Source organism: Centruroides vittatus, unplaced genomic scaffold, assembly GCF_030686945.1.
Source record: "Centruroides vittatus isolate TY-2023 unplaced genomic scaffold, ASM3068694v2 contig_743, whole genome shotgun sequence".
Classification (NCBI taxonomy): Eukaryota; Metazoa; Arthropoda; class Arachnida; order Scorpiones; family Buthidae; genus Centruroides; species Centruroides vittatus.
Window position 1 is genome coordinate 954951 of NW_027122479.1, and position 27679 is coordinate 982629.

The 27679-nt window shown below is 34.3% G+C and overlaps 1 protein-coding gene across 2 annotated transcripts in view; it reads left to right on the forward strand.

Moving 5' to 3' along the window:
- The window catches only part of LOC136981105 (mitogen-activated protein kinase-binding protein 1-like), an 88158-nt gene extending 60728 nt beyond the window's left edge, over positions 1-27430 (forward strand). For both annotated transcript variants that reach the window (XM_067277376.1, XM_067277377.1), the window contains 10 exons: positions 4347-4555; positions 4677-4786; positions 8554-8812; positions 8890-8917; positions 9007-9078; positions 18056-18155; positions 18249-18344; positions 23717-24475; positions 24546-24622; positions 26812-27430. In XM_067277376.1, the coding sequence (XP_067133477.1) occupies positions 4347-4555; positions 4677-4786; positions 8554-8812; positions 8890-8917; positions 9007-9078; positions 18056-18155; positions 18249-18344; positions 23717-24475; positions 24546-24622; positions 26812-27156 (2055 nt within the window). In that variant the 3' untranslated portion in view covers positions 27157-27430. The remainder of the gene's footprint in view (positions 1-4346; positions 4556-4676; positions 4787-8553; positions 8813-8889; positions 8918-9006; positions 9079-18055; positions 18156-18248; positions 18345-23716; positions 24476-24545; positions 24623-26811) is intronic.
- The last annotated feature ends 249 nt before the right edge of the window (positions 27431-27679 follow it).

Sequence of the window (27679 nt, forward strand, 5' to 3'; positions counted from 1 at the left end):
GAACATCAAGAGGATATGAGAAACAATAGACCAGCAATGGAGTTAGCTAAAAAGGTACTTGATCAGGATTATCTACCGCTTTGAGCTCAAACTAAATTACTTAAGCGGTGCAAACGATCGAAGAGAATTATTCATATGAGAGAACCTCTACATATCTGCTGTAACTCCGTGCAATACACCTTAGAAATCCTGCTAATATGGATAGTATTGTTCAAACAATTTGAATTATGATTTTGTTTTCTTATTTGTAGCACAATCAAATACAACTCTCTTTATTGCTTTTTAAATATTTTTGGGGATATTACATCATTTGCAGTGCATTTCTATAAATTTCAAATATCTTTTAATTTTAAAATCAATTTTTATGAATTCCATCCAGGTGCATTAGATAACTTTAACAATCTGTTCAAAAGCTGAACATTCGAAAATAATTGTGTTTGATTTTTCGCCTGAAGATGGTAACTATAGGCTATTGAAAGTGCTAGCAAATACATCTAAAATCTAAAATGTCGCAATTTGTAACGCCACAACACTGAAGTGTTAATTATTTTATGTAAGAGTTGTTAACATTTTTTATGATATATTTTTCAAATAGTTTTTTAAATGTTAGTTTAAATGCTAGCGATTGTAATTAATTACTATTTCTATAATTAGAAATATCCTAGGTCATGAATAATTACTATAGAAATCTATCTATTTTCTTTTAGGAACAATTATTGCATTTTCATAATACAGTATATGGCAACATGCATTAATCTAATGATGAGAATGTTTTTTTTTTTTTAAGTTCTTTTTAGTAGGCTTAAATTGATTATTAATGTAAAACATTAACTGTGATAATCAATTTAAATATTTTTAAAAATTAGCTAAATTTGTAAAATAAGATAATGACTATAAAGCATTGTCATGACAAATTTGATTGATCAAGATCTTTTTTGGATCTGAAAAATTGATCCAAAAAAAAAAAAATAATAATACAACATTAATTTCTATTATCTATTAAAGTTATTAAAAATCTTTTGAGAATGAGTAGACAAAAGTTTATTGAAAAATATTTGAGATGGAAATTATCTTGTTTTATTAGTATATAACTTACAGTATATATTAAATATGTGAAAAGATTGTGTGAGAAGCCGGGGGTGAAAGGGAGTTGACCTCTTATCGACACAGATCAGTGAGATCTGCTCATCTGGCCACTGATGGCTATGATGATAGATTTAAAGTGACTGGAAGTCTTAAGAGTTTCCGACACCAGTTTTAGGATTTACCAAATCATGTCCTAACTTGCAATATTAAGATTTATTTGTTCAAAAAGAAGAGCCCAATTTCTTTCAAGCGGGGAGATTGCAGATCAGTCAATAGGTGTCCATCTTAAGTAAACTGAACTAGAGCCAAGTTAACAATTAACTAACTAATTTAATATGTAAATAAAATATAAAGGATTTCATAAAGAATTAACATACACTATCACAATTCTGAACTATATACACCTCGAGAGAGAGTTTACGTCGATCTATAAAATACCTCTTAATAATCTTCAGATCCTATTTATGTGAACATTGGAGTAACATTCAAGGATCTTCTTGGAGGAGCTTTTGTTGCGGCAGGCTGTCTATGCCCCCTCTGGAGTGCTTGTCGCGAGAATGTCCGTCGGCTTGAGAGAAGAGTCTGCTTGGTTATCTACTGTGTTGTAAGGAGAGATCTGTCAGTTATTATGGCATCTCCAGAGTATTGAGGGTTCTGTACAAAAATGGCAGATTTGAAACCTTTTATTTGAAAATTCTCTCCAATTGTGAGTCAGTATTTTGTCCATTTGACAGTGTGAAGTTCGTAATGAGAGGTATACGATCCCGCGAGCGAAATGGTACAAAACAACTCTTAATACAAGGTAGTTTCATTCTCTCTGAACAGATTCTTTACATAGGATCCCAACTTTACAACTTTCAGAATTTTATATACACAGGCATTACATATTTGTCCTCAAAATAGTTAACTCGCACACACGCGACAGTCTGACGAGGATCGTATTCACTTACATTAACTTATACTAACTAAAAACTAAGAAAAATGGAAGAAAAGAAGAAATAAGGAAAGTAGTAGAAATACCCGGGTTTTCTTAGCGATGTGCTCTTTGGTAGGAAACAACTTCGGATCTCCCTCTTTTTCGTTTGTAGCCCTTTTTCTTGTAGATCTTTTGTCTATAATCTTTTTCTTTTGGACTTAGTCGTCTTTCCTCGATGATCTCTCTCTGCAATTTGTCGTCTTCGATCGTCTTTCTCCCTTTCTGGAGCACTGACTTTTTCACCTCCTACCTCTTCGGGATTCCAACCCAGAATGGCACTCTTTCTGTCCGTTTTGCTTCAGGGCCTCACTCCCTCTTTTGTTCTTACTATCGAGGGAAAGATAATCCTCCCCAAGGGCAAAAGAGTTAGACAAAGAAAGTTCTAGAAAGAGTTAGACAAAGAAACAAAGAAAATCTAAGACTAATTCAATATAAAATATACAGAATATACAATATCATGGCCGACGGCCACAACAGGATATCTAGGTGAGTCATGCAGGCCTGAGGTCTTGTCATCGGTGATGATAATTTGATAGATGGAAGATGTAATCGGAGATGAAATTTGGTACACAGTTAGGGTACGTCATGAAAATGCACGCTAAGAAGGGATTTTTTGAAATTCCCCCTGCAGGGGGAGAGGGAGAGCATTAATCCGAAGAACGGCTTTCTACTGTACTATTTTAGATGCAAATTTTTGTATTTAACTACGTTTCAGTAGGGTATGCAATGAAAATGAACACTAAGAAGGGATTTTTCGAAATTTCCTCCGTGGGGGGAGAGGGAGAGGATTAAGTCTTAACCTTAAGAATGCTTCTACTGTACTATTTTAGATGCAATTTTTTGTTTTTAATTACGTTTTTAATTAGTAGCCCCAAGTCTCCCATCGTGCTCTATGGTGGTTGCGTCTCGATAGCTATAAGGGTGTGGGAGATATGGGGGTTGAAAGTAGTTGACTTCGAAAATGTGTGACGCTTCAATGAGAATGTTCCAGTTTTTTCTAGAAAGTTCCAGAATTTTTTGGAATATTGTAGAATTCTCACACATATTCTCTGTCCTCACTCTCATTCTTCACCCCTACAACCTACCCCCTCTCATTTGTTTTTAAATTAATATTACATTATAGTACATTTTTTAAATAATCAAATAATTAAAAAAAATTAAATGATAAAAACAAACAACAAATATTCTGGAAAGTTTTGGATTACTTTAATAATTTTTAGATCTTTCAAGAATGTTCAATAATATTCTATATTATTTCAGAAAGACTTTTGGATGTTTCCGATAACAGATTAACTGACGCAACTGCCTAAAGAGGTAAAATTTGGTACACAGTTAGGGTACGCCATGAAAATGCACACTAAGAAGGGATTTTTAGAAATTCCCCCGCGGGGGCGAGAGGGAGAGGATTAAGGCTTAACTTGAAGACTGTTCTTCAAGTTAAGCCTTAATCCTCTCCCTCTCCCTATCCTAAGCCTAAGACTGTTCTTCTACTGTACTATTTTAGATGCAATTTTTTGTTTTCAACTACATTTAGTCTTCGTCGAGTACTTAGGTGTATTAAATCGACAACATTTCAGACATCATTATAAATATTTTTATATTTATACGATGTTTTTATATTCGACGTTTTAACCAAATGTTCGAACCGTTTTAAATTCAAATTTGTTTTTTTATGTTGGTTGGATTATAGAATAATTGTAAACATTCCAGAAAATTAAAACAATTTGTTTGATTCTCAACAATTCTCGTCATTCTCAGCAGTAGGTGTTATATAACAATTTACCATGGTTGTTGAAATATTGAATGTAAATAGGGTTTGCTTGCAAAATCTGCGCTAACCAGTCGCAGATAACAGTTGAGAGATATGTGAGTTGAAAGTGTTAACAATAAAAGTGTTAAGAATGGGAGTGTTAACAATAGAAGTGTTAAGAGAAAGCGACGTACAAGATTTACAGGCGCAGATGCGGTTTTATGCGTTTTTGCAGAAAATCTAACATATTTTTAGACCCATCTAAAAATTCTCTAATTAGTCTCTGGAAACAGGCAGACCTAATTCTTGCATTCTGTGAAAATGGGTAAGGTTGGCTATAACATAATAATCTTAATCTTTGCTATTGTTACTTTTTGCCCGAGCAATGCTGGACTTATCTGCTAGGAAAACAAAAGTCTTTTAATGCATGTCTTTTATATTTAAAAAAAAACTATATTACATATAAATGTACGAACAAAAAAAAAATTCAGCGAAGCGGGTACTTGCAGCTAGTATAAAATAATTTTCTTTTAGGTTTCGACAGCTCACATATCTTTGCACCAGGAAACTACCACAATAACCAGAAGAGAAAAAAGCAGAATAAGACATCTGACTGATTCTAGTACGGCAAGTAGCGTCAGGTTAGAAGACGAAGCAGAAGACGAAAGATCCGATAGTGGAGCAGCAGAAAGTGAAATTACTTATTACCCTCCATCGGAAGAAGGATCTGAAATTGGAAACAGGTAAGTGATAAAATCTCGGTTTAAAAAATTTTTAACCATATTTCTGGATAAATACAGAAATCTGCCTACACTAAATTTCTTTATGATGCTTTGACAAACAAAAGTACTCTTTCTTTTTTAGTTCATTTAATGTACAGGCTACAAAAAATGAATCAACAAGAACATTACCAAGAAAACTGAGAAGATCTAAAACAGAAAATCTTCATGAAATGACTCCTAATAAGTCATTAGGTATGAAACTAATTCATATGGTAGACATATTTTTTCTTTCTCTCATCATCAGTTTGCCCAAGTCCACAATGACCAAACAAATGATACTGGGTTGACAGAATAATTGTCATATCCAGAGATTTTATGATATTAAGGATTTTCAAAAGCAATTTTGTCTTGAATTGGACTAAACAGTGGCATGTTGTGGTTTCTATTATGGACCATTTTGTCATTATCAATTCTGTATTAAAGCAAAGTAACTTTTTTTACAGTTATACAGTTACAGTCCATAGTAAAGTCCTATACAGCCATGCAATTGATGAATGGAGATAATTACAGATACAAACATGTGTAGAGTTATAGTTAAGTGATAAGCATTACAAAAAGAGACTGCTTGCAGTGCCTAGTGGTAAAATTCAGAAATTAGCACTAGCACTCCTATCTCAAACAATGCATGATATGGAAAAAAATCAATTACAAAGTTGTAGAGCATGACCAATTTAATAGGAAATAATACTTTGAAACCATGAATAGCATGAATGGAAAGTGAGAAATGCTAATTTATGGTATTTGATTCCCATCAATGCTATGTTATAATTGTATCATGAAGCAAGGGATTTGAAACTGTGCATTAGATGTAGGTGTGACAAATTAATCCCTGAAGCAATGAGAAGCTCTGTCCAGGATAGAAACTTGTATTTCTTATTCTGTCCCTATTTCTCAGAATTTGGTGCTTCGTAATGTGCATTGTGCATCGTTTCAAGATGGGAGTGCTAACTTATGAACTTTACTGCTAGTTGCATTGCAAGCAGTCTCAACTTGTATTGATAGCACATAGTCATTTTAATATAACTATATATCATGTTCATAATTGTAGCTATCTGCATTTGTCAGTTGTGTGTGTATAAGGACTCTATCCTGCATCCTGTATATATTATTCAATTTCATCATGATTAATTATTTATAATTTAAATTCATATCATTTTATTTTCATAGCTCATTCTATGTTTGTTTAAAATTTTCTAATTTAGAATATAAATTTTATTCTGTAGGATATGAAAAATATTATTTTTGAATATTATATAGAATTATAAAGATACTAGCTGGGTACCCGGCTTCGCTCAGGGAGTTGATATGAGATTGTGTGGTAGTTGGAACAAAAGGATAAACTTTAAAATATGAGGTAAAAAAATTTTATTGAAAACATATTCTAACTATTTCCAATACTTGTTTATAAACAACATTTTTCATTTTGTTATCTGGGATATATATGTACAAATTTTTCGAATTTCCTACCTGAGAGCAAGCTATGTATAGTTGACCATGAGAGAAGCAGGAGTCTTTGAGGTTGATGCCACAATGTTTTAAAGTGTGTCCTTGCACTTTGTTAATTGTAAAATTATAGGCTAATTTGATTGGAAATGGCAGTTCAGTAGAGCTCAGTGGTATTCTGGGGATAAATACTGTGTGTCCTTTGTCCTTTCCAGTCATAAGTTCGGCTTCGATGATGTTATTCGATAGCTGCTTGACAATCATCCTTGTTCCATTACATAGTTTTGGTGAGTTTTTGGTGAGTTCAGATTTCTGAGTAGTATGATTGGAGATCCAATTTTCGGTTGAAGGCAGTGTAATGGCATTCCTGGTACTTGCAAATAGTTTAGAAATTCTGTAGGAAAGTTGACACTTTCTTCAACTTTTACCATCGTGCCAATCAATTTGTATAGTCTCTCCTCACTGGGAATTTTCTTTTGAATATTAAAGTTGATATCGTCGACAATATTATTTTTAGTTGCCAAAAGTGCCCTTTGAAATAGCCGCTCCGGATTGGTATAGTTGTGAACAATGTTTGGATAAATTTGGTTGATGAGTTTATTTTCAGTAGTGGCTATGTTGCAAAAATTACTGTTGAGTTCAATGAGGCTGGTCATCTGGTCAGTGGGATGTGCGCCTTTGCCTATTTGTAAATGTTTTTGAGCAAAATGTGCTGTTGTTTCGTCTTTCGAGAGTTCAACTCTCATATCTTTTGTTAGTTGCAGTATTTGTGTGTGTGGCCAGAGATGTGATTTTTTTAAGCATGCATTGATCTCGTCTGCTTGTGTTGAATTGGGGATAACTGGAAGTGTTTGTCAAAAATCTCCCGAGAGTATGAGTAGAGCTCGTCCCATCACTTCAGAGTTTCCTCGCAAGTCTTGTAATGTTCTGTCCATGGCTTTGAGTGATTTTTTTATGTGCCATTGTGCATTCATCCCAGAAGATAATTTTAGCTTGTTTTAGAAGTTCACCCCAACCAGATCCTCTTGAGATTTTACATACCGGGAATTGTTCTTTGGCTATATTCAACGGTAGTTGTAGGGCCGAACGGGCAGTTTGTCCTTCTTCCATAAATGTGGCTGCAGTGCCGGATGATGCCAGTGCAAGTGCGATGTGTTGCTTAGCATGTATTTCCGCCAGCAATAGATTTATTAGAAACGTTTTCCCGGTGCCGCCTGGTGCATCCAAGTAAATAATTCCGCCAGTGTTGTTGATCCGGTCCATGATAACGTTGTAAATGTTTTTTTGATTGTCATTGAGGCATGATTTGTTGTCAGCAATGTATTGAAGTAGTTTGTTGATGTTGTAGCTTTTTTCCTTTGTAATTTTGAAGTTTAGCATACTGAAAGCATCTTTTCGTGGTGCTGGCATCCCAAGTTGTACTAAGGTCTGGTTTTTTATTGCTAAACATTTATCTTCTAGGCGAATAAGTGTTTCATTGAAGATGTCGTCGAATTCAATGGCCAGTTCTGGATGAGCTTGTCGGATTTGGTACAATATGTCATCACTCATACTCTCTTTGAAGGAGTCCCATAGCTGTTTTGGATTCAATGAGTTACATGTTGTTAGAATTATGGTGAATAAGTCTCTGATTTGTTCAGCTGAGGCTGTGATTGAGGCTTCTTGTAGTGTTAATTCCCAGTGGTTGTCGTTTTCCAGTAGTCCTAAGCGTTGGCATGCTTCCCAACGCTTAGGACTACTGGAAAACTGGTCAGTGGGAAATTTCTAGAGGGCAAAACTTCCAGCCCTTATATCTTCAACAGCATGCCCTTTGGATAAAAACGGAAACCTTCTTCATGGATGGGGGATAGAGGGCTACCACACCATATAACTCCCTTGATCGTACCGGGACTCGTTTTTGAGTTTTAGCAGCACGCACATTGTACACTTACTTTTATAATATATATTGATTAGAAAAATGTAATAATTCAGTATATTGTGGAATTATGATAGATTAACTATTTTAATGTAAAAGCAAAATATTTTTAGAATTTAATCCTTTTGATATTTATACTTTAGATTTCAAACCATACTCAATTCAGTCTCTTTTGTTTATTATCCAATTTTTTATTCTAATTTCCTCTATTTGCCTGCATTTAAAGTTTACTTTTTTCACTTTAATTCAATAAAACAAAATGCTTTAAAATTAATTTTTTTAATGGGATATTTTTAATAAGACCTTTCTCTGTAAACAACTAAAAAAGCTAGAAGTTTTAAACTGTAAAGTTCCCATCAATGTTGCATCATAAACCTGTTTACATAATGTAAAAAGCCTTGGACAATTTATATTGAAAACTGTCAAAAAATTAAGCATATTTTCTTAATAAAAAGATCACTAAACACCTTTTACATTTTAATTTATAACATCACTTATTAGAGATTTATTAAAATTTCTCTCACGTATTATTCTTAAAAACAGACTGATTACATAAAAATTAATAATTAAGTTTAAATTAGAATTGGATTTATTTGTGTAGATCATGATGTAAACAGTGATGGAGACGATTTGGGTACTTCGGGTGAAGGAGAAAGATCATTCATTAACTCGATGTACGTCAGCACGGAAAATTTGGAACGTTTGGACGAAAGGGAAAAATTTATGAAACGTACTTACGAAAGTTTAGAGAGGAGTGCAAGTTCCATTTGGCAGAAAAAGCAATTTAGCGAACAATCTCATGACGAGAGGAAAAGTATTTCGGCCAAATATCTTTCAAAATCACCACAAAACAGTTCACAGTAAGAAAATAAAGATAAAACAATATGACTAACAAAACTAAATGAAAAATTTAATTTAAAATTTTGTTTTCTTTTAGATCTTATACTCCAAATAGTGGAAAGCAGGTAATTTTGTTTGCTTTTGAAATATCAAAATAATATAAATTATTAGTGATTATTAATATAATCTTAAATAATGTTTTGCAATATTTTAGGTATATTCTCAAACAAAAAAGAGAGAAGAACTAACAAAAGCCCTCAATGATGCCAGAAAAAAATTAGAAACAGTAAATAACATTTATTTAATTTTATAACAAAATAAAGAATTTAAAATTTAATTTTGGTACAAATTTAAGTGCTTCTTATAGTCTGTCAATTAATGCAGTGATTCTTAATAAACAGTGATTGTTTTTAAATGCAGTGATTTAAAAACAAAAAATAAGCCATTTGCAATAGATTTTCATTAGATTGAAAATATATTGAAAGTTTATATTGTCATTTGTTTCTTATAAATTTCTAAATGTAAAGTCTAAGATAATAACCTTTAAAAAATTTTAATCGATAACATATACAACCAACCTGGCAATTAATTTAAATATCAAATGAACAGCCTGATTTCTCAATATATAACTGGCTCATGCACCATTATTTTATAGGAATTATCACATCTGCAGACTCCGTAATAACTAGTTAACCAATGACTTTATTTCACCCAGATGTATTTCGGAAATTACAATATTTTCCTCTTCGGTGGGTTTTCTTCCATACAAGCTAAACAAGGCACAAACACTTTTCTGATACACTCTGTTCTGATTTTTCAATATTCCAACCATTTTGACTGCTTTCATATAAAATCATTTTGTTCCTGTGCTCTTTTTTGTTAATAGTGCTTTATTATACCTTACTGTTATTGCTTTCGTTCATTGTCTTCGACGTCATTCACCGACACTCCTACAACAACCGGAAGGTCTCCCTCCTGCCCCGTTGGCCGAAAACCAATTCCATGATTCGTGCAAATTTATTCAGCCATTCTTGTTCATTAATAATAGAAATAGTAGATAATTCCTATAATAGAAGAATAATAGATAATTAATATAATATAATACTAGAAATAATAGATAATTCCTATAAAATAATGGTGTTTGAATTGGTTACATATTGAGATTAAAGAAACAGAATAGAAGCAAAGGATAAATCATAGAACAGCCAGATTCTTTATCGGGCTACTTTACGGCTAATTAATTAATAAGGAATTCAGAGATCATATATATTTTAAAATATGCTTTTGCCCCAGCATGGTATACGAGTCTGCTGAGAGCCACAGAGAGCATGGGCACTAAGCCATCCCCAGTCAACACAGTGAGTTAGTGTATACAGGATGTCCCGTAAATTTGTAAATAATTTAAAAATTCATAAAAGTTGAAGGAATTTGTGTATTTGAATGCAGTTTGCTTAAAAGTTATTCTCACGAAGGGGAATTTTTTTGGGTAGAGAAAAAGAAAATAGTTCAAATTTTTGTCGATAGAGGGTGCTGAACTCAAAAATATCACTGGAATTGTGCAAATCCGTGTCTTACGAAATGCAGGGTGTACGATTAACAGCTCATTTCTGAATGTTCCCGTTACTGGCACTGACATATAGTTTTCATTATGATGTCGACGTTGGTGGATAAAGCACTATTGGTGAAGTTGTTTTATCTCAGCCAGAATCACCGGCTGAAACTTTACGAAGGTTTAGGACACAAAAGAGAGTGAAGAAAGGTTAATGAGCTGTTAATCATACACCCTGCATTTTATAAGACTCAGATTTGCACAATTCCAGTGAATTTTTTCTTGAGTTCAGCACCTTCTATCAACAAAAATTTGAACTATTTTCTTTTCTCTACCCAAAAAAATTCCCCTTTGTGAAAATAACTTTTACACAAACCGCATTCAAATATACCAATTCTTTCAACTTTTATGAATTTTTAAACTACAGTAGAGCATCGATTATCCGACTTAATTGGGAACTGGGGTTGGTCGGTAACTGAAAGTCGATACTGAAAAGTATGAAAAAATACATTATTGGTATAGTGTATTAGGCCTGGTTTAAATACTAGCCTCCCTTTCGTGGTCGAGCCAGTGCTGCCAGATAAAACATGCAAAAATTTAACAAAAATAATATTAAAGTAGCCAAGACATAACCAAATATTGTAGCGCCACATCACTAGCGGACATTTGAATTTGCCGACTAGAACGCGGTCGGTTAACCGATAAGTCGGTTAATCGGGGGTCGGATAATCGATGCTCTACTGTATTTACAAATTTATGGGACAACCTGTATATAACTATTGGTTTGGAAGTGAAGATTGGACAAAGATCCAGATAGTGTAACTGGCAACTAATCTTTAAGTGGAAATTGTGCATTTTTGAGTCCCTTTCCAGGCTACTTTTTCCCATGCTTTTTTGTGGTGGCTTAACTGTCTACCTTTAACAAAATTATGTAATTCTATAATAATTAATTTGCTATAAACATACTGATAAAAAGTCTGGCTGTTAGAATGATGATTAAAATATCAAACAATTTTTTGAATGAAATTATATACAAGACCGACTTTTTAATATAAAGGGCATGAATTATCTATAACTTGGCACCATGTTTGAAATTCAACCAATAAACTGCTAAATTGGGAAAAATTTTTTTTTCAAATAAATCTTTTGGTTTCCTCAACTTTGTGAATATAGCCAATAAACTGCAATAATTAATCATACCAGTTCATATTCATTTATATGAATGTATTATAGAACCACGATTACAGAAGACAAAAATGTGACTGTTATAATTAAAGATGTCAACAGACTGACAGAAAACTCAGATTATTTTTTGAAATGAAAAAACTTGTAATAATCTTTCAGAAGCTAAATATTGATCAAGATGACCATTAAAATACAGAGATAATTTAGTAGATTTATTAATTAAACACAATAATAATAATCTTAGGAATTATAAGATGCTATTCGGCAAATAATCAACAACAGCCAACCCGTAACATATAAAGCTACCACCAACCAAAGCCGAAATTATTGAGCTGGAAACGGCTATATTTAGCAAGAGATGGTGCCTAACGCCACACTCTAATAGCAAATTATCTTGTAATTTATAATTAATATAGCCGTTTCCAGCCCGATAATTTCGGCTTTGGTTGGTGGTAGCTTTATATGTTACGGGTTGGCTGTTGTTGATTATTTGTATATATACGCCTTGCCGGGGTTGCGATGGCCAGTTGAGTGCCTTTGGGAGAATGTGGGCACTTGATGTGTCCCCAGCCGGCGTTGTAATGGCCGTCGATGGTCGTAGCTTATGCTTAGATATACTGGAAGGAGAGATCGGACCAAAGGTCCGGGTAGCGTAACTGGTAACGCGTCTGCACGGTAAGCAGGAGTTGCGGGTTTGAGTCCCGCTTCGGACCGATTCTTTTCTTCCAGTTTGGTCTAAATTATTTAAATTATTTAATTAAATTATAATTATTAAATTTAGCAAGAGATGGTGCCTAACGCCACACTCTAATAGCAAATTATCTTGTAATTTATAATTAATATAGCCATTTCCAGCCTGATAATTTTGGCTTTGGTTGGTGGTAGATATTGGGCATTTTTGTAGAAAGTCAAAATTCACAAATTTAAACAAATAGTATTTTAAAGAATAATAGATATATCTTAACTCTCTTTATTCTGTGATCATGATGAAAATACAGGTAACCCCCGTATAACACGGCACTTCTATAGCACGGATTCACTGTAACACGGTTCGGGAATTAGGTAAAACCCCCGTACAACACAAAATGTATTAAAAACTGTTACCAGTTGATGATTCTCATGCTGAGATCATCATATAGGGTGAATAATCTCTGGTAAAATATTTACTTAAATAAGTATTTTACCCATAAAAAATCTACTATATAAAGCTGAAAAACTGGATTCTATCACTGTATGCCAAAAATGGCCACTAGGGGCGCCCCTAGCAATTATTTAAATTAATTTAAATTAACAATATAAATTATTTTATATATATTTTATATTTTTACAGTATAATATTCAGTATATTATTATTATTATTATTATTATTTGTAATTTTGTATACCCCGATGCCTGCATCGGCCTTTTGTTGTGAATCATAAATCCGATTTAAAGAAGGATTTAACAGCATGTTTTTTTAATTTTTGGAACCTAACCCTCCTTTTCGCATTAGTTCTTTGTTTTGTATAACACGGATTCGCATAACATGGCAATTTTTTGGAACATAACTCCCGTGTTATACGAGGGTTACCCGTATTTATTCATGCCCATGGTGAGTGACTAGGTCCAGCATATTTGGATCATACTGACCAATGGAAATTTCTGAGATTCTGATTGAAGTCTCCAGAATGACTGGCTGATATCTTTACCATTTTTGCCATCCATTCGTCTATATTATTCTATTTATCTATTAGTATTTATTTATATGGTCGTATACAGATTTATTACTTTTGTTACTTTGTAAAATAGGGCTGGCGGAAATACAGTATTAACACATAAAAACACATAAACAGATAATGAAAATCTTCTTTACTCGCCATGTCCAATCACCAGGAACAAACTATTCTCCACAGCAGAGACGACAAGAGGCCAGCCCTATTTTACAAAGAAATCTTATAATAAAACTCCTCTAAAAACACCGGACTATAAGCATATCTTCCATTCCAAACCTAATAACCGGTGCAAAACAATTATATTTCTGGCTAACGTTTTCGGTCCCTCCACTGAGACCTTCCTCAAGCCTATATTTCTTCTTACGCGATCTTTTTCAAAACGATTTTCGAACAATCGAACCTTTAAAATTTTCCGTTATGCACGTGCCACCCGATTAAATCGAAAAAATCGAACAATTCTGATTCAAAGCGTTGAAAACTTCCGTAAATCTTCCAAATCCTATGCTTTAATCGCATAACCAATCCTATGCTAATTAAGACCGCTCCATCATTCCTCTAAAAGTATCTTGCCATCCCTTTTATTACGATGTCATATACATTCTTTTTCTAACATTTTATCACTTTCACCAAACTGCCCCTCCCTTAGTTCGTTAAACTTCCCATTCATTCATTTATTCCGTCTCGTCTTTTTGCAACAGGGCCTGCCAAGCCATCGATAACCTCATTTCATCTTTTGCGTTTATTGGCAGTGCCGACTGGAACGCTTTACAAATTTCTATCTGTTCTAACCATCTAATATGCTCCGTATGAATGGTGGTGGCCAGCAATTTTGCAGCTTTAAAGTCCGGGATGATTTCCGGATCTGATGCATAAATCGTCAAGGAGTTGGTATTTCTCCCATTCTCAACGTCCTTCTGGTGTTCTCTTATTCGAACTTCCATAGCCCTTTTGGTGGATCCGATGTATACCAATTCTCTATTACATCGATTATCGGCTAATGGAATAGCGTATACCCCGGAAGTTTGTCCTTATCCGGTCTATCCTTGTCATTCCTTAGTATTTGCATCACAGAGGGGCATCTCCTGTATGCTATGCCTAACCCTTGCCTTTTCGCAATCTTTCTATATAACTGTTCCAAGCACGGGTTGTACGAAATTGGTACGATATTCTTTTCCTTATTCCTATTCTCAGGTGGATTCTGATTGCTGGCATTTACGTAATCTTTTTCTAGTTGTGGTACCAACCTGCCGTAGCCGTGCCTTTTTGCCACTTCACTCAGATATTCGATTTCTTTCCGTACAGCTTCCTGGGTGGTGCTATGTGTGTGCGCCCTTTTAACCATGGACCCGAATGCCGCTCTTTTATACAGAAACGGGTCACATGAATCCGCTGTTATATAATTCGCACTACCTGTGGTCTTCCTGTATACTTTCGTGTGCAACCCGTTACTTGTTATTTGAATGTCTATGTCCAGAAAATGCACTGCTTTATTGCTGTGTTGTTCCAACTCTATAGTAAGGCTGCATCTATTGTCATTCATCTGTTGTAGGAATGAACTGACGTCCGCATCTTTCCTCCATAATATTAAGACGTCATCCACATATCTTCTATATAACAGGATGCTTTTGCTGAACCTTGGAATTACTGCCTCCTCCAACTTTCTCACGACCAATTCACAAATGTCACCCGATACGGCACTGCCCATGGGTACTCCCTTCCCTTGTGCGTATGTGGTTCCTCCGAATTGAAACTACGATCCATAGCAGATTAAATGCGCTAGCTCCAACACTTGATCGTGCAATTCTCCATCATTCACTTGCTGGAGTAAAAAGTCCCTAACAGCACAAAAACACGGTGGTAATTCAATGGAAGGGTAAAGCGCACGGAAATCCAATACTGAGATGTGTTCTGGACTGTTTACCCCCTTGATCTCCTCCACTAATTCTGCTGCGCTTGTTACTGCATACTGGTATCCTTTTAAATGGGGTGTAAGAAGGTTATGCATAGCCGTCTCTATCTTCCGAGTGGGTGCCGCTGCTTTATCCACCACCGGTCTGAGTTGTTTCCCTTGCTTGTGCACCTTTGCAAACGCAAAGTTTTGGCGTATTCGGCGCGTCCACTACGATATCCCTCATACCTAGTCTTACCGCTAGTTTGGACTTAGAGAAACGTTTGACTCTCCTTTGCAGCCTTTCTGTCTCCTGGCTACTTTGTACAACACATTTCGTGTCTTTAATGTACTCCCCAAGCACCTTATCATAAGTTTCTCTCTTCATCAGCACAAATTCCTTACTCTTGTCCGCTCTAAGTATTGTAATGTCGTTCACCCGGAACCATTTCACAGTCTTTTTCAGATCTTCTCTTAGCCTGTACACTTGCTTCGAATCTTTGCTATTTCTAATCCTGCAGCTGGCCATCCATCTATAATATTCCTTTTGTACTTCTGTCATTCCTACTATAAGCCTCTCTAAGTCAGGAATGCATGCCCTAAGCGTATCTTCCCTACGGGCTATGGGTGCATACTTCGGCCCATATCTCAGTACTCTTTGAACATATACCGGGAGGATCAAATCATCCCATACTGTGTACTTGCACCTATGCGTAACCTGATTCTCTGGTGTCTGGTGTCGCAAAATCCAATCCATCTTGTCGTTGTAATGCGATTTAAGAGAGTGGACTAGCCTATCCTGTATAATGGCAATCTTAGCATTCTCCAACTTAAGTTCTTGCGGGTTCCTCCGGAATAATTCTTCTTCTCTCTTAATCACTTTCCTTAATTCTGAATACATACTTCTTCTGGTGGTCCTTATCGCTCTATTTAGGCACATCCATTTGACCTTCTTTACCACTTGTTGGTTCGCTTGCGGTAATTTAATCCGATATATCGACATCGGGAATACCTTTAACTCTTTACATTTGCTCAAAAATGCGAATTTTTCTCTAGCCTTGGTAAGGCTAACCACGCTGTTGCGGTAAATGTTAGTCGGCATAACCAAATACTAATAAAACTCCTCTAAAAACACTGGACTATAAGCATATCTTCCATTCCAAACCTAATAACAGGTGCAAAACAATTATATTTCTGGCTAACGTTTTCGGTTCCTCCACTGAGACCTTCCTCAAGCCTATATTTCTTCTTACACGATCTTTTTCAAAACGATTTTCGAACAATTTTTTTCGATTTAATCGGGTGGCACGTGCATAACGGAAAATTTTAAAGGTTCGATTGTTTGAAAATTGTTTTGAAAAAGATCGTAATAAAAGGGCGCACACACATAGCACCACCCAGGAAGCTGTACGGAAAGAAATCGAATATCTGAGTGAAGTGGCAAAAAGGCACGGCTACGGCAGGTTGGTACCACAACTAGAAAAAGATTACGTAAATGCCAGCAATCAGAATCCACCTGAGAATAGGAATAAGGAAAAGAATATCGTACCAATTTCGTACAACCCGTGCTTGGAACAGTTATATAGAAAGATTGCGAAAAGGCAAGGGTTAGGCATAGCATACAGGAGATGCCCCTCTGTGATGCAAATACTAAGGAATGACAAGGATAGACCGGATAAGGACAAACTTCCGGGGTATACGCTATTCCATTAGCCGATAATCGATGTAATAGAGAATTGGTATACATCGGATCCACCAAAAGGGCTATGGAAGTTCGAATAAGAGAACACCAGAAGGACGTTGAGAATGGGAGAAATACCAACTCCTTGACGATTTATGCATCAGATCCGGAAATCATCCCGGACTTTAAAGCTGCAAAATTGCTGGCCACCACCATTCATACGGAGCATATTAGATGGTTAGAACAGATAGAAATTTGTAAAGCGTTCCAGTCGGCACTGCCAATAAACGCAAAAGATGAAATGAGGTTATCGATGGCTTGGCAGGCCCTGTTGCAAAAAGACGAGACGGAATAAATGAATGAATGGGAAGTTTAACGAACTAAGGGAGGGGCAGTTTGGTGAAAGTGATAAAATGTTAGAAAAAGAATGTATATGACATCGTAATAAAAGGGATGGCAAGATACTTTTAGAGGAATGATGGAGCGGTCTTAATTAGCATAGGATTGGTTATGCGATTAAAGCATAGGATTTGGAAGATTTACGGAAGTTTTCAACGCTTTGAATCAGAATTGTTCGATTTTTTCGATTTAATCGGGTGGCACGTGCATAACGGAAAATTTTAAAGGTTCGATTGTTCGAAAATCGTTTTGAAAAAGATCGCGTAAGAAGAAATATAGGCTTGAGGAAGGTCTCAGTGGAGGGACCGAAAACGTTAGCCAGAAATATAATTGTTTTGCACCGGTTATTAGGTTTGGAATGGAAGAAATCTTATATTTTTAATTGTGAAGGGATTGTCACCTGTGGACATTTTAGACTGTTATACATAATTTGGCAGAGGCGTAGCCTCTAAAGAAAGGTCATCTCTGCTGTGGAGAATAGTTTGTTCCTGGTGATTAGACATGGTGAGTAAAGAAGATTTTCATTATCTGTTTACGTGTTTTTACGTGTTAATACTATTTTTGTTACTTTGTTAATTGCCGTCTTTTGTCGGCTGCACGGCCAAATGGTTAAGGTGTCGGCCTGTTGTTCCGGAGATCCAGGAACAAATCTAGATGGGTCAAAAACACCAAAAAGTTTTTGGGTAAATATGTCCGGGATATATCGGGCCTTGTCCCTCACCAGCTTGCCACTTGGCAGCCCCCCAAAAGGGCTTTTTGGGCCATCTTGGTACTTGTAGAGTGAAGAGTAAAAAAATTGTCTTTCATTTTAAAATATATGTTATGTAATAAAGCTTTATTATTATTTAGCTTGGCTGGAGAAAGGGTCTAAGTACGAGCAAAAGTGTAGGCGATCTTCGAAACATGCCCGAGAAAGAAACCTTGTGGAAACATTCCCCTATTGCAGCAGGTAAAATTTGTCGTAACATTTCTAACCAAATTTGTTATTAAGAAAATTGATAAAGTACTAAATGGTATTAAAATGCCGATTTCACTATTTTAGAAGATGGAGATATTCGTCGAACGTCATCGTTTGGAGACATAACGGCTCCTTTTGCATCACATCGTAGACATCTTCCTAACACACCTAATCATGCTGGTAATAGTCTTTAATAAAATTTCATTTATTGTCTTAACTTGATAAAGCATTACTAAAAAGTCATAAAATAAAATATTGTCTTCAAATAAAAATCTCTTCTTAGATTTACTTTTATAATTTTATATTAAGATTAAGTAAAATAAAGCAACTATTATACAGTAGTATCCTTGAAAATATCTGAAAGTCTTTCTATGAATAATATGGTTATTATTAAAGCTTTTTATTAACTTACTTTGTCCATCTGTCCAGGTAAAAAGTTGCAATTCATCTACTTCCCAATTTCCGATCTAGTTGAAACTTTGCACACATACGTGCAAGAATCTGGAGTTCGAGAAAAGGGACATTTTAGAATTTTTAAATGAATTTATTTGATTAATATTTTGAATTATTTTAAATTCAAAAGGATAGAAAATTTATCAATCCTTCTCATCTTTACACTTCTTCTGACTCACAGAGAAGAGTGACATACTTCCTTTGAAAATGATAGTAAAGTCAGATGCATCACTTAGATATTGGTTCAGCTACACATCAACCAATGCCGAATATTATCGGGCTAGAAACCCAATTATTGGGCTTAGTTTCTAGCATGATAATATTTGGCATTGGTTGATGTGTAGCTTTATAATATATAGGGTTTAGTGATGATGTTTATTTTAGATATTGGTTCAGAAATGCCTTATTTCCCTAGTGACAGAAACATTTGAGAAGTTTCAGAAAATTTCATTGATTCACTAATATGTATAAAAAGATAAGGGTCGTGTATCAACAACCTATAGCCACTGTGCTTAAGTTATGCTATCCTTAGCTGAGTATTAGTTCTGCTTATTTTGGTGCCTTCACAGAGTGCCGAAGTGTTAAGCTATGGAATTCTCCACTTTTGTCTCCAGAGATGTTATAAGGTTCTCGCGACACTTCAATCACCAAGCGATATCCTTGGTAATTGAAGTGTTGAGAGAACCTTATAACATCTTACATATTGTATCAGATAACAAACTGCTATTCATATGTAAACTCTCCCATTAATTGAGTTTTACCCAATTGTAAAATTGTTAGAGGATAAGATAGTATAGCCTCTCCATAGAGATTGTATTGTTATCCATTTATTATTTTGCTTATACTGCATTTTAATCTTGTGTAAATATTAATTTAGCTTTTAATAAATATGTTTGGTTATTTTATAATGAGTATATTGCCTAATTCCATTGTCAGATTATAGCTCCCTACTACAATTTTAAGCCACACAGATAAAAATGTTCATTTCATCTTTCTAAATGTCAAGAGCCCGACGTTTAGAAAGATCTCGACGATCTTTTAAAAACATTTACAAACTTCCATCCTGCATAAAAAGGTGATTGCCACCATTGGCAGATCTCACATTTGGTACATTGGGCGTTTAGGTCTTTTCCCATCTCCACAGTTACCTTATCAATTGCTTCTCACTCATGGTGTCGGTAGAGTAGAGGTTCACTGTCTCCCTCTCTCTGGCATTCTCACATGTGTATTGCCAATGACTGCAAACTATTAAAAAATGTACTAACATTTTTAACAATTAACAAAAAATTAAAATTTTGTAAATAAAATCCAATAACAGATGGAGCCACAACCATTATTTGCCATACTACATGTGGGAACAAAAGTGAAGACAAAGAATCATATGGTCCCTCCTGTTTATTGTTTGAAATTTTCATTTAAAACCTAATATCTGACAATATATTTAAATTAATGTATTAGGTATATAGTAAAATGTCAATGGATATAAGAAATATTATTTAATTAGGTTTTCATTACTGGTTTTTTGTAGACTTTAAAGAATTAAAAGCTAGTGGCTTTTTTTCTTCAGTGACACACCACACAAGGAACAGTTGATTTATGTATATTTTATTAAAGGAAATGCATTTCGGGTCTTAATGAAAAAGAGATAGATATGGGTTACATTATACAGAATAGTACAGTACATATAATATTTTAACAAAAATTTTTTAAAAATTAACTTACATGGTTGATTGTTGGTTACAATTGACATTAGAGAGTATGTTGGGCAATTGACTTGGTAATCAGTTTACTAGGGTTGCATCAGAGTTCTGATCATCTGTGAGTATGCGGTTGCATTTGTAGAATGAAGTTGTATCTGTATGGAAAGGCAGGGTAAGTTCACCAGATGGGGCTTCCTTTAATAAAATATTATCCAAATATCAACTGCCCTTGTGTGATGTGTTACAGAAGGAAAAAAACCACTAACTTTTAATTCTTTAAAGTCTACAAGAAATATTATCTTTGTAATTATTTTTGTTCCATTTTATTATAAATTAATTTTCTTTTTATATTTTGAAAGGTAAAATTTTTAGAGACAAGAAAAGTAATATCTTGTTTTTACTTTTAAGATGATAAAAATAATATAAAATGGAAAATATTTGGGTTATTAGTAATTGAGAGGACTAATCACTCACTACATCAAATTTAAACAACTTGTTTAGAAATATTCTACGACCAAAAATACTGTGAAAGCCGAAGAAAATTTATTTTTTACCTTTTAGTCAGGGGCAGATCTAGGTTTTCGGGGCCTAGGGCTTATTGAAGTCCAATGGGGGCCCCATTTTTTGATAGATTAAGAATTTTTAAATTCAGGTTTAAAATTCATTTTTGCATGTAGTCTCTTAGCAGGATTAGATGTCTTCCAATGCTTTTAAGAATAATTAAATCCTTTCGTAAAAACACAAAGGGATTTATTCGGCACGACGACAACGTATCGGAAACGCAGTCGTGTCTGCAGAGCCCGGATTCTCGAGTCACGAATGGAAATGCCTCGACCCCGAGATGCCCCTTACACTAAGTAATTTTACCCTTTCTGTAGCTTTTTCTTTCTCCTTTTTTCTCCTTGCGAAGAGGTACATTGCCATTGCCTTATAAGGCAGGCTGGCCATTATTATGAGTCTCTCTATAGTATTCAAATTTGAGACAGTGGATTTAAAATTGCAACTTGGTGACCTAACCAATTACGTGACATTGATTACAATAAAACAAATAATACTATAAATTATCATTATTATTAATATTAACTATTTTTTAGCATATGATAAGTGCTCATTGTTAATGAAAAAGTATTAAAAAAAGTTATGATAATAATTCAATTTTGTGGGCCCTTGACACTTGGGGGCCTAGGGTTAAGCCCTATTAGTCCCTACGTAGATGTGCCCCCAATTTTAGTACATATATCCGAATAGAAAGTGTTACTTTAAAATGTTTTTTTATATATTTTTTATTTTAACATTAATTCAAATATTGATATTAAAATTATTAAAATGCAATTAAAGGAATCCTGTATTTATGGCATATTTGGCTTAGAAAATTATAACAATTATAAATGAGAGACTTTTGCATCTAAAAGTTAAATTAAACATTTAACTGTAAATGAACAGAGTCAGTTCAGTTATTGGATAAAAGCAATCTATGTGGTGCTCACAATATATTAAGCATATTTAGGACGTTTTTAAAGTAAATCTGAACTTTAACTTGGTATTGATAATGATTTTTTAAAAATGTGTTAACAATTTTCATAAATTAACAATATAATTTTTTCTGTTTAAACCATTTTGAAACAATTCAAAGTAAAATATTTTTCTTTAAAATTGTTTTAACATTACATATACATTGTACAAGCTTTCTGTTAAGATACTCCCATTTATAATTATGGAACTATCTGATTTAATTCAAACAAAATGTGAATGGAAACATCCAAAGATAAACATTGTCGAGATCTTTACACGAAGGTTAACGATAAATACGGTGGAACCTCGGTATACGTCTGCTTTAGAATACGTCCCGTTTGGACGAAACAAATTTTGTTCGGTATACGACCTAATTCAATTATACGTGCCATCTACGAACAAGTAGCACTATAGGTGTACTAGACCAGACTAGACTTTGTTAAATTTCTTCTGATTTTAATTTGTAAGTAAAACTTTTTATTAATCACAAATTGCAAAAAGGCAAACGAAAAGCAACAGAAAACTAAAAAAATGACTAGAATCACAACGGAACCGAAAAAAGAGATTGTCGAGAAATACGAAGGCGGCACGCGCGTTCGAGATTTAACCGTGCATACCGTATTCCGAGAACGACGATATCGACAATGGCGAAAAATAAAGACATTATTAAATCTGCTAATGTTGGGAAAGGGGTCGAATCAATTTCCGAACAGAGATCGGAGACGTTAGATCACGTCGAGAAATTGCTTTTGCTTTGGATAACCGAAAAACAGCGTGCTGGCGACAGCATATCGGAAGCAGTTATTTGGGATTATTACCGTAATAATTTTAATAAAAAAATTAATTTTATTATAGATTTTTAATTTGCTCAAACAGTGTTTCAATTATTTTACAACCCCATTAATATACCATATCAAGAGGAGTTTTTTTTACACGAGAACGGATTAATCATTTTTACATTACTTCTTATGGGAAAGGTCGGTTTCGTATACGTCCTATTCGGTATAAGTCCAAACGTCGGGAACCGATTAAGGTCGTATATCGAGGTTCCACCGTACGACTTATTATAAAAACAGCACTTCAAAAAAAAAAATCAGGTTTGGTGAGTTTTATTTTTGTAAGAATAAAACAGTCTCACAATTTAAACCTAAACTCTAAATTATTATTATAAATGCATCAAATATTTGCTTTTGAAGCTTTTACTAAATAAATACATACTTTTCAACCACTAGCACTTTTGATCTTCAATTACTGTTAGAACTTAATAGTTCATCTTCAAGAGGGATAGGATTGAAATTGCTAATATATTAGTAGTAAGAACTCCAGTAAAGCAGATGTTTGATTCATTAATAAAATATTTGAAAAACATTGCTTCGATGTTATGAATATTGGCAAAACTCTTAGTACTATTTGTCAATAATAATTAAACTTACAAATCACTTGTAAATAATTAATTTAATAATGTAAAATGAAGTGTAAAATATTTTAAATGTTTTTGAATTTCGGAAAAATTTAAACTCCTTGCTTAATAGTGTTTTAACTCCTTAAAATAAAAAAAATTATTAAGAATAAATAGAAATGTCGTATTGTGAAATTTTTGATCATCCTTAGTATACAGTATTGTTGTTAGAATTTAAAAAATCTGAAAAATTTTTAAAATTCTATAATAGATTTTTAATAAAATATAATTTGTCAGTATTAATTGTAAATGTTTATAATAAGTGTCAATATAATAAATAAATAATGTATAATGTACTCTGGAATATAACTATGTCAAATTGTTATATTATATCAAAGTTTAACAAATTGTAGGAGACGTTTTCCTAGAAAATTCATTTTTAATAAAATAATTGCTTGATATCTTATTTAAAATTTATATTATTACAGATTCTGATGCTATATCTGCACCGTTGTGGGCGAGGGCCAAACGATGCTCCGACGAAGTGAATACGGTCAAACCCGTAGCTTCGGTTATATCTACTCCCGCAAAAAATACCATGTCGAGAAGTGCGAGCATCAGTGCCCTCCATCGTTCGGAAAATTTAGAATCTCGCTCGCCGCAGAGAACAGTACCCGACGCTCCGACCGGGAGTGTATATTTGTCTCAGAAATCCGTCCACGCAAACTCTAGTAATTTGACGAGGTCGTCGTCCTCGTCTGCCATGAACTTCGCCGGCAGGTCTACGGTGGCGGCCGTTCCGCCGCGTCGACTGACTCTCACACCCGCCAATCCGAGATGGCAGCATTCGGATTCTTCCTCTTCGGATGCTTCTCCGACCGATTACAAACCGAACACGCTAACTGCCAGAAGCCTGGTGGCTCACTGGGAAAAGAAATTGGGAAATAGAGAATCCGGTAAAGAAACTAGCGATTTCTATAAACAAACTTCCAGATCAAAAAGTGAATGGGATTTGCAAAAAGCATGCCAGCAGACCGACAAGAAAAAAGAAGAATCTAAATTAAAGACTGATATTTATAGTAATCAAAAAGAAATTTTCGATAAGAAATTATTAGATATTAAAGATAACGAATTTAAAACAAATGCTGCAACAAAAGCACTAGAGATGAGTCCCGACGATTTACCCGTGAAAGATAAAAATCCTTCTAACAATTCTTTTAAGTATTATAATGCCGCTTCCGTTCCTCGTAAGTGTTATAAAATTTAATTAATTAGTTAGTTTACTTTCCGCCATTTTAAATTCGTTATATTTTACAGTGACGAGAGAGTTATGCGAACAAATTGCCGAAGAATTGAAACAAGTGACCAGTACTGCCATGCAAGTTTTTCAAAGAGTATGCTTTATTCTGTTACTTCTAAATAATCACATGCATTAATTAAAACCACTAATGAAACATTCAGAATTTGTTACTATAAGAATCCAACTACTTTACAGCCAGACACACTTTTAGATACATTACCATTTATTAGTGGCCTCTTATCTATTATGCATTTTTGAATTTGAATAAAAATTCTATTCCATTCTCTTGCCAAAACTGCATTTAACTAACGATGCCTAGTAATTTGGTGCTCGAGTAGGAGACAAATATTTTCGATCGACGATAAATCTGGATTTCTGGCAAGTCGAGTAATTACTGGAATTTGATTTTCTTCACGTTTAAATATTTGGAAAAGAGTAGCTTTTCAAAGATGACCGAAAAGCTATTCGTCTGGATGGAAGTAATTATTTCGTCTACAATTGTTTCGTTGCAGAAATAGTTTTTGTATTCCCATAACCTTCACGAGCATCTGTCGACACTAATATCTTTTTGCATTTGATGTGCACATCACACACGATTGTTTTTGACTAATCACAATGAAAAACAATCTTTCTGATAAGCATATAGAATAGGGATTTGTCCGGCCAAAAAACTTTTCCTCTCGATTCACCAAACAAATTAAAGTAAACTCGAGTCCGTAAATTCCACCTCGATTTATTTGAATCTGTCGGAAACAACTTTTTCTTTGCATTTTACAAAAAATATTTGCATTAACGATACTATTTTTGGAAATCACGGTCAAAAGAATTCACAAGCTCGTAATGTTAGGTCTATCACACATGTATCTCAGTTTTTTAAACAGATGAGTACAAAACGGTCAATAGTGTTTTTTGAGAACTTTTGCTACCTGCAATGTAATCGACCAAGATAATGTTTGTTAACGAAATGAATGATAGACTTACGAGGAGAGGGTTGGATGTTCGGGTCTCCATTTGAACAAAATTTGGTGAGTGTGAAACCCTAAACACAAATGGCTTTTTGTCCGAGTAATAGGACCCACTTCTTAGCATTTCCAAGAAACGGGCCTCTGAAAATCTAGCATTTACTTTATAAGTCCAGAAGTTCCACGTCTTCTCGAAACGGCGATAGCCGAGCGGACGAGATGCCGGATACGAGTTTGATCCTTTGCAATTTTAGTTTTTTCTTTTGTGTGTAACACTAGCCGTTACCCGCGACTTTGCCCACACGGATTTTGCAAGCAAACACCATTTACGTTCAGTATTTCAACCACCGAGAATTGCCGAGAATCAAACAAACCGTTTTCAATTTGATCAATTTTCTGGAACGTTTACAATCGTTCTATAATCGAACCAATATGCAATAACAAATTCGAATTTAAAACGGTTCGAACATTTGGTTAAAACGTCGAAATATATAAAAATATTTATAACGACGTCTGAAATGTTATCGATTTAATACACCTAAGTACTCGACGAAGACTAAATGTAGTCGAAAACAAAAAATTGCATCTAAAATAGTACAGTAGAAGCTGTTCTTCAAGTTAAGCCTTAATCCTCTCCCTCTCACCCCCCCGCGGGGGAATTTCTAAAAATCCCTTCTTAGTGCGCATTCTTGTGACGTACCTAACCGTATACCAAATTTTACCCGTAGATTCGGCGGTTTGCTCTGGGCAATGATCAATCAATCACTCAGTCAGTCGGGACAAGTAATTTTATATATTTAGATAATTATTTTACTGTATCATTAGCATTATTATTCCTTGTGTTTAAATCTTACAGAACAAGAGATAAAAATCATTTCCCGATTAGCAAAAAAGGTGTCTGTAGATTTGACCATTTTATATCGTTAAATACGAAGAAATAATTTTTATTTTTTCATATTTATCTTATAGTATCTTTAAATGAAGTTTGGAACAGATAATTACACATCACCACCACCTCCTAGCAACCTAAATGTGAAATCAGTTATGAAATTTGAGGTTTTAAAAGTTCATCCAGTCAATTTTCAAATTTTTTTACATCAAAAATGATTTTTCATATATACAAAGCTTACAATTTGATGGATGTTTTAATTTTTAATTCTTTTAATCCATAAATAAATTGTTGTTAGCAAATTTGGAGTAGAAAAAAAATGCATTGGAAATGTCTACAAAAGCGATTCAAAGGATTTATTATTGGAAAATTAAACGAATTTAATTTGAAATTTATTTTTCTTATAAAAGTGTTAAAATGTTTATTTGATAGGTAACTATGGATTCGGAATTGTCGGCAACGGATAAAGCTTCCATGACGACGGTGCTGGCCAAGGGAGTGTGGCAGGCCCAACAAAATCTTCGTCCGGCCATGCCGCCGGTACCCATATGGCCCGTGCCGCAGAACAGTTCTCTGGATCCTAATATCTTTGCGGCCAAAACTTTCGGAAACGTAAATAACTCGCTTTCCGTCGATCCGGGCGTCGGCAAGGGAAGCGCGGAGAATCCGGCGGAGACCGTCGATGCCATGACGCTGTTACAGCAGTACTCGGATAAACTGCTCAGTTTGGTCGAGCAGCACATCAATAAAAACGTGCCAGAAACATCTAATAAATAACTCGCGGAAATATTCGTTTTATTAATCTCATCTTTCACCGACGTGCATTTAACATAAAGTTATATACTGCCATTAATGTAAAGTTTTGGAAGAAAGAAATAACATTCCCACTGTGATGTAACGTAATTGCTCTAAGGATGTTAACTTTTATAACATTGCTACAAATTGTATAAATTAATTATTTTTTAACTAGTTGATACAAGTGATTAATGTATAGATGGCATTATTTGTTGAAAAATATTTTGTTGTAATAAAATATACTTTTTATAAAGTATTTTTATTTATAATTTTTAATTAATACCATATTTACTCTGGTAGTCTGCATGCACTAGTTTTCTTTAAAGATACCGGTTTTAAAAAAAGGAAAATCTCTAAAAACCGGACGTCGGTACTAATATAAACTTCAAAAAAGCAGAAATCCAGTAAAAATGGAATGCTTATTAGTCAAATCATAAAGTTTATAAACTATGCACTCTGACTTTTAGTCGCAAGTTTTTTTTTTTAGAAAACTACACAGAATATT